Below are 12,500 nucleotides of genomic sequence, written 5' to 3' on the forward strand. Positions count from 1 at the left end.
ACACACACACCTCCATTCTTAATACACAAACATACACACACTTCTCCTGTTTTCCTCAAACAAAGGCACGACCACACACAAACAGTGAGCAGAATGTCAAGTAACACGCACACACACACACATACACACACACACACACACACAACACTGGCCTACTCTCTTATCTCTGCAGTCCGTTGACCAAATAGAGGCTGGTTGCCACGGTTACACCATTTACCATGTAAATGGCCATAAGCAGCAGTGGGCTGGGCATTGTAGGCCTTCAGTGTGGCCTTTATCACTAAGAAAACTATTTTAAATCAAGCAGATCAAATAGAGTGTGCCATCGTACATTACAGAGCCTATTGCTCAACTGTCTTGCAATAAAAATGGGACACTGGCTTTTATCAACCTCATACAAACAACCATTAATGTTAACAATTTAACACTAGCATCTGGACATCAGCTGGTGGACCAAAATATCACACAGCCCGACTTCTGATACTCACCATTAATTCAGGATGGATTAAACCTATACGATAATAGTAATACCACTAAAGCTGAGTTTACACAGTACGATATTCAGCTCGATTTTTCTGTCGCAGGCACAATCTTACATCACACAGAATAATCTTTGGTCGTGAACTGAGATCGGTGGTCACAGAACGCATAATGAGACAGGCTCACCAGCGGACGATTTAGAGCTGCTGCGACCAAAGACGGCCGATGACAAAGTTCTGGCATTTTGCTTAAAATCTCAGGGCTTGAGCACTGCTATGACATTCATCTAAATTCATCCACCAATAGGAGGACGGCATATGATTAAAAAAATTCAGCTACAAACACAGTAGTGGTCGATGGTGAAACGTAAACAAAAGATATTGGATTTAAAAGTAGAGCGGTTTGTTGAATTGTGGCAGCAGACAGAATGTCTCTATAACGTCTCATCATAATTATATCATGACACGACAAAAAGGGATGCGACATGGAAAGAAATAGAGGATTAATTGCAGCTTCCAGTTGTGTAGCTAGCTAATTAGCATGTAAACACTTCGTTCATAGAGTTTATTTACTATTATAACAACGTGAAACTATTTTTATGCTTTCCAGGTGAGGAGCTACAAACTTGTGCTGCATTGTTGTACACCCAGTATGGCAGAACATAATAACTATCTTCATTGTTTAATCTGACATGTAGAGCACATGTAATCGCGCAGTCTGTTACAGAATTCTTATTGGGATCATCTCGTACAGTGTGACAAGTAATAGAGTAAAAGACCGCTGGAATAGCACAGTGTAAAACCAGCTTAAAACTATGTTCACAATCCAAGGTTGAAATAGCACAAATGTGATTTTTTTTTTAAACTAAATGTTCGCATTAAGGTTGTTTCAGGACAGATGACAGATTCGGGTCACTTACAAAGACAAGTATGAACCCGCGAGGCATACAGATGTGAGCAAAACTTCTGAATAAACAAGGCCAATAATTTGCAGCACTATCCAGCAGTGTGAGAAAGCAATGCACTCTCAACACTGATGTGTCAACTTGGTGTATATAAAATGCATGGCTGGGTAAAACAAGCTGCTAGAGGCCCTTGCAAATGAAAAATTCCACCCACCACATACAATCAATTGGCTAGTGATAATTATATTCTTTTTCAATTAAACTACTGACAAACCCGCACAAAAACCTGATGGCTCAGAGACGAGGAGCTCAGACATGCTACAGTTGGAAATATCAGACAACAAAATCTGACTGGCCAAATGCCCCTCTCCCACACCTGACAGAAGCAGAGTGGGGAGATTATACAAACACAGAGAGATGAGAAAAAAGAAGTTTATATTATGCTCTATTTCTGTCATCACTGTGCTTACACAAAAACAAGGCATAAGACTGGTGAATTGTACATTTTGGAATTTTTGTGACCAGCTCCACAAGTGGTAAATTGGCTAAGGATTTGGGTTTTAATGAATAAATTAATAAGAAGTGTAAGTGTGTAAGTGTGCTGCTACAATATCCAATCAAATCAGCTTCTCTCATTCTCTTTAAGAGCCGAGTGTGTGCAGTGTAGTACACTGGTGTTTTCGTAATACAAACATTTTTCACTTAGAGGTTTTATAGTGATTTTTAGTGGTAGCAATGACAGAATTTGTTATATAAAGAATATAAAACAATAATATAACAATAAAATTATATTAGCAAATATAGTAGCAAATAAAATGCTCACTTTTATGCTGCAGTCCACTGTACTCTGAACTTGGAAAGTTCCAATTCAATTTTCCTGACTTCGATTTAAAGGCGTTCCAGTGCTTCAGCTTGAAAAAATGTGGAGGTCCAGAGCAAAGTCATATATGTATGCTTACTCTCTGAATTTGATAAACATATTAATAAATGACATATAATGTTATTACTTTATATGTCATTGATTACTTTATATGCACTTTATACTAAATAATATTACTTTAAACAAAGATAAATGACATATAATGTTGGTTAACTGTCTTGATAAATCAAGTAAAATCAAGTTTTAGTAGAAAGTGGAAAATAATGCAATGCATTTGTGTTTACCATTCACTGTGTGCTGCCATATCGTTGTGACATTAGGTTTGTTAGAGAACTTGGGCAAGGTGGCTAACTTGGAATTCCGAGTTGGATGACCGTTCTGTTGCACTCTTCTGCGTTGAAGGTCGGACTTGTCCAAATTCCGAGTACAATGGATGGCAGCATTATTTAGACTGCCAACAGACCAAAATCCACAATAATTTAGAACTGTACATGGGGTTAAGTATACAGCTGTCAGGCTATTGCAGAGAATGAATGGCACTAAAGAGAAAAGATGCAGAAGGTAAATGATGCATATAGACAGAATGACAGTACTGTCTATGTCTCCAATTGTAGTAGTATATGTAATATATAAGTTTGTTTACAAAGCAAGATAAACATCAAATCCCTCCATTTTCCTGGATTTGGTCTTACCAGTTCCGTCCTACCAGCCATCTCTTCCCATCACATGACAGCTACCAACCCGTGGAGCAAACACGTGCTTCCTCTGAGACATGTGAAGCCAACCATCGCATCCTTTTGAACTGCTGCTCATTCTGAATCACAGAAAGGCGCTATCTACCCTGTTCTGCATACATAAGCTCATAGATGGCTAGTGTCAATGTGATTGGGAGGGGATAAGGGAATGAATAAACATTCATTAATAAACATAGCCAGTTTTGCTTTTACGACTCTGGCAACATTGGGATTCCAACTTGTGATCTGATGATGATGAACGAATGCTTTTGCCTTACTTTGTGCTTTTACCAACAGAACTGAAAGCCCAAGCAAAATAGCAACACTCTGGCATTAAATAGCAAATTATGCTTACACAAAAATAGCACGCAAATTCAAGTTTTGAAGTTGAAGGTTTTAACTGTCAATTAAACACAATCATATAATGTATATACATTAGTGTCTGTTTTTCTTAACTTGGCAGGATCAGGGAGTTCATTACTTCTCATGGTTACTCCATCTTACACACTGTAACCCATAGTAACACACACCTAGGTTGTAACCATGGTAACATACACAACCAGTTGGCATGGTTACATAAGCAAGCCCAAATCCAGTATAAGGAGCACTATGGCAGGACACAGATACACAAAATCTCCTCTGAGAGCCGCAGCTCGGCACGGGAGCTGGAAAAGCCAAGAGCTCAATCTGCTTTCTCTCTCTCTACAGCCTGGGAGTGTGTGTGTGTGTGTGTGTGTGTGTGTGTGTGTTTTTTTTAGAGAGAGAAGGATGACTCACTCCAGAGTGGGAGTCAGGTGACAGAAAACCTTTTATGCTTTGACAACTATCAACATACACACACATACAAATACACACACACTGTTGTGTGTCAGATTTACAACCAATCAAAAGCAGCCTTCTGAACTGTTTAAATCACACAAATTCCCAAAATCTGGAAGTGGAAAGACCAAAGAAAAACAAAAACTACAGAAGAAAATCAATAACTGTCCTTCAATTGCTGTCTCTCTAAGCAGCTGCAGAAGACACAGTGTTGGAAAGTGTGTGTGTGTGTGTGTGTGTGTGTGTGTGTGTACCTACCAGTGCAGGCTGTGGAGAGCTGTTCTCCTGTGAGGTGCTGTTCCTCTTGGCCCATACCAACTCATGCTCCAGGACAAACACCTCCCACTCCTCCCTGAGCCTCCTCCATTTACACTCTGCTGACGGTTCGCCGTCCCACTCCACACACACCTAATATGCATACACAGACAGGAGGGGTGAGATGTCAGAGGTATCTCCCACACATGCACACACACACACACCAGGGGGCAGGGATATGGGGTTTATACAAGTTCACACACACAGAAACATCAAAAACACATTCCTGTAATAGCACCCTCATGGCTCACACACGGCCACAATTCAGTTGATTAATGTAATTAATAAACATATAACAGAGTGGAGTAATTACTAACAGACTGATGCATGGCTAAACACGTGTGCGCACACTCACACACACACTCACACACAAACGCACACACAAACGCACACACAGTGAAATGCATTTCCTCAGTAGCAAATTACATCCTATGAAACCAGAGCACACTCTTACACACACACACACACATCATTGTTCTCTAGCAAACTGTAAAACTCATGCCACACTACTGCACAGTGTTTCTGAAACTCAAAACTCCACACTCATTCTGTCTAGCTTTGTCAGTTTACACCATTTGATTTTTTATTTTTTTTTTTACCAGAAGAAATTCACAGACCAGTCAGAATTCCTTTCACTTCATCACCTGTTTATAACTTACAGCTCAAGTATTGGAAGGACTTTACCAAGAATAATATGCTACAGGCCTAAAATTTGGAAGCAATGTTAACGCTGTAATAAAAATCATATTTTCTAAAGTAATAAAAGGTAGTAATATAAAAGCTTTTCAGATCATAACAAAAGCGTTCAACTATACACGGATCAGCCATAATATTAAAACCACTTACAGAATAAGTGACAGTGGCACCTGTCAAGAGGTGGGATATATTAGGCAGCAAGTGAACAGTCAGTTCTCGAAGTTGATGTGTTGGAAGCAAAAAAAAAAAAAAAAAAAGAGAGAAAGCGTAAGGATATGAGTGACTTTGACAGGGGCCAAATTGTAATGGCTAGACGACTGGGTCAGAGCAAGCTCCAAAATGGCAGGTCTTGTGGGGTGTGTTCCCAGTATGATGGGAACCTGACCCAGTATGGTTAGTACCTACCAAAAGTGGTCCAAGGAAAGACAAGCGGTGAACCGGCGACAGGGTCATGGGTGCCCAAGGCTCACTGATGTGTGTAGGGAGCGAAGGCTAGCCCGTCTGGTCTGATCCCACAGAAGAGCTACTGTAGCACAAACTGCTGAAAAGGTTAATGCTGGCTATGATAGAAAGGTGTCAGAACACACAGTGCATCACAGCTTGCTGCGTATGGGGGCTGTATAGCTGCAGACCAGTCTGAGTGCCCATGCTGATCCCTGTTCACCACCGAAAGCTCCTACAATGGTCACATGAGCATCAGAACTGGACCATGGACCAATGGAAAAAAGGTGGCCTGGTCTGATGAATCACATTTTCTTTTACATCATGTGGATGGCCGGGTACGTGTGTGTCACTTACCTGGGGAAAAGATGGCACCAGGATGCACTATGGGAAGAAGGCAAGCCAGCAGAAGCAGTGTTATGCTCTGGGCAATGTTCTGCTGGGAAACCTTGGGTCCTGGATGTGGATGTTACTTTGACAAGTACCATGTACATAAACATTGCTGCAGACCAAGTATACCCTTTCATGGCAACGGTATTCCCTAATGGCAGTGGTCTCTTTCAGCAGGATAGTATGCCCTGCCACACTGCAAAAATTGCTCAGGAATGCTTTGAGGAACATGACAATGAGTTCAAGTTGTTGACCAAATTCCCCAGATCTCAATCCGATCGAGCATCTGTAGGATGTGCTGGACAAACAAGTCTGATCCATGGAGGCCCCACTTCGCAACTTACAGAACTTAAAGGATCTGCTGCTAATGTCTTGGTGCCAGATACCACAGCACACCTTCAGAGGTCTTGCCTCGAGGGGTCAGAGCTGTTTTGGTGGCACAAGGGGAACCTACACAATATTAGGCAAGTGGTATTAATGTTATGGCTGATTGGTGTACGTGTGCAGAAATAGTGTACAGATTCTTTGACTGTATGTCCAAAACCACACTTGTTCTCTGTATAGCCATAGTCATTTCATAAATAGTTTCTGAAAGCAGACTTATGAGTATTTAGCACACTCCCGATATCTCTCTGTGCACTTCTAGAAGTTAGTGACCACAATGCACTGTGCAGGTGGTAGGGGATAACAAATAGCGTGCCAAAAGGAGAGTTTTATTGCCACAATCTTGTGCAATATAATGATATCATCTCTACACAATTTTACACTGCCTTGATGTCCAGTGATGTTTATTCTGATTATATAATATTACCAGATCTTCCCTTATGTATTTTGCATAGTAGCTCTACAATTTAACATTGGAGTATGCTAGTACAAGTTATCACTAAAAATACACCCAAAAGACAACTCTTTTTCTCCCCAGTATAACAAGAGATCAACCACATATGATTTGCACATGTGTTTTGAACTCTCCAATACACAACAGACACTTCCTGTAAACTTCCGCTCATCTCACTTGCTGTTCACTTACGTGGGCTCCCAAGGTAAATGGAGAATGCTTTGAGCTCATTAATGTCAAATTAATCTATCAGTGTATGTTCGACTTAGCTAACATTAGACAAGTATATATTTAATATCGGGTAAATATTTTTATTCAGGATGCCACTGAAATATTTTGGCCAAAAACCAGCATGTTCTGTTTTCGACCAAAAGAGAAAAATTGTTATAGATTTATCAAAGTCCTGTGTCTGTATATTAACTGATCTAAAGCAAACACTGTTATATACTAATTTAAAAGTGGAGAAGGGGTATATTACACTGTTCACAGTGTGCAAGGCCATGTTGATTTGAGTCACACTGTACATGGGGAAGGGACTGGTAGAAGACTGGTAGAGGAAGAGTTTTCTCTGGTTTTTACCAGTTGTAGGCGGGGAATTACAAGTTGCAACTTTGCCACGAACGGAGCAATACACATCTACTTCTAAGATGTTTCAGAAGATTACCGACCACGTAGGGTTATTATTGTAAATGTGACTGGGAAAAAACGTAAAAGCAGAATCTATACTATATCTATTTTTCACTATTATTTTTAAACAACTAATCTGGTTAAGGAATTTGACTAGATAAGAGGCATCCCATGAGTGCTGATATCATAACAGCAGCATAACAGCAGTGGTACACTGTACTATATATAGTATATATATCGGTGCGCTTCAGGCATGCTGATATAATCACTGATTACATCAAATTCATATTTATGAATACGCTTATGAAAATATTAGATTGATATTATGAATGGTTGTCAGATAAGGAAGAGAAGGAAGAAGGGATGCCGACTGCTGTGTAAATGAGGAACATTGATAGAAGCTAGCCTGAGTTGGAAAACAGGTAATGTGTTACTTGGTAACACTACTGTTAGTTAATAAAACAATAACCAAATTCTGTTTGTTGTTAAGCCAAAATATATTCACAGCAATCCTGAAAACAGCACTGTTGTGTGAAATTGTTCTTATGCAAAATGTCACATAAATTGTTTCCAGTCCAATGTTTCCATATTGGGGTGGCACGGTGGCACGTTGCTGCCTCACAGCTCCAGGGTCCTGGGTTACCGAATTTTGCATGTTTACATGTTGCATGTTAGATGTTTGCATCTTGTTTATGTTGGTTTCCTCTGGTTCCTTCCACTGTCAAAAAACATGCAGGTGTGAATTGAGTGTGTGAATGTGCGTGTGAATGGTGCCCTGCAATGGAGTGGTGTCCCAAATGGGGTGAATTCTTTTGCCTGGGGCCCAGTGCTCCTGAGATTCCCACCAGGATCTTAAAGCGCTTAGCGAAGATGAATGAATGAATGAATGAATTGTTTCCATATTTAAACAAATGTTTAATTTTAGTAACTAAATCGCTGTTTAGAAATGAATCAAATAATTTTTAATTTATATATTTATTTTTTATATTAATTGTTAAAATGTTGCAATGTGGTGTATTATTGGCAAATGCACTTAATGTCACTGAAAAATATTTCTGAAAGATAAATCTACATGTGGTACTGACTTTGTTCAAAACAAAGAACCTAAGAAGAATCAGCTTTTATCTCAGGAACATGCAAATGCTTCCCACTGAGGGAGTGTTTATCCAAATGCAGAGGTAGTTATGGTCATAGTGAAAATAGCATTACTGTGTGCAGTTACAGTATATTGTACATTAGATTATTGCCATATGCATGTACATAGTCATCAGTTTGTTAAAAAAAAAAAAAGTCACTTGACACAAGGATACTTATAATAAACCTAAGAGAGAAGAGAAAGAGGAACACCTCAATACGAACTAAAACACTCAGACATCCTTACCACAGCAACACTCATAATATTCATGGGCAATAATCAGTAAGCATAAAAGCGTTCGGGCAGTAATCTAGAGATACTTGTCTCCTGTCTTTTGTACACAAAGAAGCTTAGACCAGCAGGAAACAGAAGAGGAATCAATCAGTGCTCTTTATTAAACTAATACTATCTGTCTGAATGTGTCAAATCTTTGCAGTTGTCTTATTTATTAACTTGTGTGAGGTAAGCATGCAAAACTAATCTGGACACTGATGATATTAACTGGACATATATGGACTGTCATCATATAGAGTCCAGCCCTCACACTTTTGCTGCTCATCTGTGTCCTCTGGGCAAGCTACCTTCACACATTAATAAACACATTGATGTGTGTGTGTGTGTGTGTGTGTGCATGTATGGGAGTGTCTCAGGCGACTGATTTGTCTCACACTCAACTGAGGGAGAAGAAGAAGAATGGTGTATAATATATTGCAGGGATGCTGTCATTGGTCAAGATCATCACAGAGAGAGAAAAAGAAGGAGACATGAGGAGAGAGGGGGAGAGGGGGAGAGAGGGAGGGAGAGAGAGAGAGAGAGAGAGAGAGAGAGAGAAGTGAAAGCTTGAGTTGCTATGCTACGATCAGCTCCATCTTTCTCTTTCTCGTGGTCTCTCTCTCATTCCCTATCCTCCCACACCCCCTCTCTCCTCATCAGCTTCTGTCTGGCTGATTGTCTGTCCACCCTCAACAACCTTCAACATGCGCACACACACACATACACAGTCTCACTCTCAAATTCACCTTCGTCTTTTATAACCATGTGTACCTCTACCCACACTAACCTTATTTCTTCTTCTTCTCTTTATTTTTCTCTTGCTCTACACCCCCCCCCCCCCCCCACCCCCCCCCCCCCAAAAGAAAAACCCACACACACACACTCTTTCTCTCACTCTGGTCTAAGGATGCATGTCGGACACTGAGGTGATTTACGTGCTCTCTTGCCATCACCACTGATGAGTGTATATGCTTCAGTATGTGTGTGTGTGTGTGTGTGTGTGTGTGCGTGTGTAAAGGGAGTAAAAGGAAAACAGCAATTATTCATTTAGAGGAGATCATTAGTCATAAGAACCAGTCTGACTACCATTTGAAATATCACACACACAAATACAGAGAAAGAGCTTCATCTGTGCTGTGAATGTTAAGTGAGAGTGCAGTATTATGTAGTCATTGTTCACGCTGAATATTTTCCTCTGCACGTGTTATAATAATGTGGATTACAGCTTTATAGTCCCTATGTGTGTGTAGTATTTACAATGAAATGTTTTCCTGCCTTCCTTCTGTCCACACACACACACACACACACACACACACCCGCTTTATGAAGTCAGTGTTTATTTGTTTGTGTTCCCTTGTGGGTGGCTCCTTTCTTCCATGTGTGTGTGTGTGTGTGTGTGTGTGTGTGTGTTTATTGGGCTATGAACCACAGACAAGCTGTAACAGGTCATGCTAGTTTTTCACACATATACACACACGTGTATAAATACACAGAAACTCACACACCTCCAAGCCATCTGCAACACTGCATACACACACACACACACACACACACAGTATCTCTTATTGACAGACTGCCTCATTTCTCACTCAGTAAACTCTAGCCTGCAGGAGAGAAACATTACACACACACACACACACACACACACACACACAGAGTGTAAACACTTCCTCCAGGCTTGTGGGAGGGAAACATTCAGAGGCATCAGATTTCAGCTTGGACAACTGCCAACACTTGGGCAGAAAAGTGCTTATAGCATCAGCATTTAAACACTCTCTCTCTCTCCCCTACTGTGTGTATGTATGTGTGTGTTTGCGTTTGTGTAAAAGGAAGACAGAAAATGTGTCTGGGAGATAAAAGCAGTCCACCAACATGGGTTGCATGAGGGGACGATCATGTGACTTTGCTTGTGTGAGCATGTGTTTTGTGCATTCAATCTCATGTCCTTAGCCCCATGTCCAAAGATGAGTTCTCTCTCTCTCTCTCTCTCACACACACACACACACACACACACACATACTCTCTTTCTCTCTCTCTCTCTCTCTCTCTCTCTCACAAACACACACACAGTGTGTGTGAGTGAGTGAGTGAGAGAAAAAGACACGCACACACACAGAGGCCTCTCTGATCAATAATTCACTGAGAGGTAGAGAAAGTGTGTGTGTATTTGTCTCAGCTCCCTCTCTCAGATTGGTTAGTGGAGACACTACAGTGTGTGAGATTACAGAACCCTGCTAGGGAGTACTGAGTGTAGTGTAATGTAGTGTAGTATAGTGTACTGTAGTGTAGTGAGTGTAGGGTAATGCAGTGCAGTGTAGAGTTGTGAGTGTAGTATAAAGTAACAAGTGCAGTGTTGTGTATTGTAGTGTAATATAGTGTACTGTAGTGTAGTGTAATGTAGTGAGTGCAGTGTTGCATAGTGTGTAGTGCAGTGTAGTGTCACTTGGTGAGTGTGGTGAAGTGGAGTGAGAGTAGCGTAGTGTAGCATAGTGTGTAATGTAGCGTGGTGAGAGTAGCATAGTGTGTGTTGTGCAGTTTTGCATAGCATAATGAGTGTATTGTAGCATAATGAGTGTATTGTAGCGTAATGAGTGTAGTGTAGTGAGTGTAGTACAACAGTGAGTGTAGAGTGGTGCAGTATAGTATAATGAGTGTAGTATAGTGTAGTGTAATGCAGTGCAGTGTAGAATAGTAAAGGTAGTGTAATGTGTAGTGCAGTGTAGCATAGTGTGTGTAGTGTCACATAGTGAGTGTAATGTAGCGTAGCAAGAATAGCGTAGTGTAGTGTAGTGAGTGTAGTATTGTGAGTGTAGTATAGCATTAGTGAGTGTAGTGTGGTTTAGTATAGCATAATGAGTGTAGTGTAGTTAGTGGAGTGTAGTATAGCGTAGTGGTTGTAGTGTAGTACAGTGTAGTGTGTTACAGCATAGTAAGTATAGTGTAGTGAGTGTAGGATACTGTATTGTAGTGTAGTGTATTGTAATGTAGTATAGAATAATGTGTAGTAAGTGTAGCGTAGTGGAGTGTATTATAGTATAGTGTAGTGTAGTATAGCATAGTGAGTGTAGTGTATCGTAGTATAGTATAGAATAATGTGTAGTGAGTGTAGTGCAGTATACTGTAGTACAGTTTAGTGTAGTATAGCACAGTGACTATAGTGTAATGAGTGTAGTGTATTGTAGTATAGCATAGTGAGTATAGTGTAGTGAGTGTAGAGTACTGTATTGTAGTGTGGTGACTGCAGTGTATTGTAGTATAATGTAGTGTAGTATAGCATAGTGAGTATAGTGTAGTGAGTGTAGAGTACTGTATTGTAGTTTAGTGACTGCAGTGTATTGTAGTATAGTGTAGTGTAGTATAGCATAGTGAGTATAGTGTAGTGAGTGTAGGGTACTGTATTGTAGTTTAGTGACTGCAGTGTATTGTAGTATAGTGTAGTGTAGTATAGCAGAGTGAGTATAGTGTAGTGAGTGTAGGGTACTGTATTGTAGTGTAGTGACTGCAGTGTATTGTAGTATAGTGTAGTGTAGTATAGCATAGTGAGTATAGTGTAGTGAGTGTAGAGTACTGTATTGTAGTGTAGTGACTGCAGTGTATTGTAGTATAGTGTAGTGTAGTATAGCATAGTGAGTATAGTGTAGTGAGTGTAGGGTACTGTATTGTAGTGTAGTGACTGCAGTGTATTGTAGTATAGTGTAGTGTAGTATAGCATAGTGAGTATAGTGTAGTGAGTGTAGGGTACTGTATTGTAGTGTAGTGACTGCAGTGTATTGTAGTATAGTGTAGTGTAGTATAGCATAGTGAGTATAGTGTAGTGAGTGTAGGGTACTGTATTGTAGTGTAGTGACTGCAGTGTATTGTAGTATAGTGTAGTGTAGTATAGCATAGTGAGTATAGTGTAGTGAGTGTAGGGTACTGTATTGTAGTGTAGTGACTGCAGTGTATTGTAGTATAGTGTAGTGTAGTAT

General features: G+C 40.2%; 1 protein-coding gene across 3 annotated transcripts in view; it reads right to left on the reverse strand.

Moving 5' to 3' along the window:
* Positions 1-12,500, reverse strand: part of jmjd1ca (jumonji domain containing 1Ca) — a 65,170-nt gene that overhangs the window by 45,481 nt on the left and 7,189 nt on the right. For all 3 annotated transcript variants that reach the window (XM_053237486.1, XM_053237485.1, XM_026933853.3), the window contains exon 2: positions 4,076-4,225. In XM_053237486.1, coding sequence (XP_053093461.1) covers positions 4,076-4,225 — 150 coding nt within the window. The remainder of the gene's footprint in view (positions 1-4,075; positions 4,226-12,500) is intronic.

Source organism: Pangasianodon hypophthalmus, chromosome 10 (assembly GCF_027358585.1).
Source record: "Pangasianodon hypophthalmus isolate fPanHyp1 chromosome 10, fPanHyp1.pri, whole genome shotgun sequence".
In the NCBI taxonomy this organism is placed as follows: Eukaryota; Metazoa; Chordata; class Actinopteri; order Siluriformes; family Pangasiidae; genus Pangasianodon; species Pangasianodon hypophthalmus.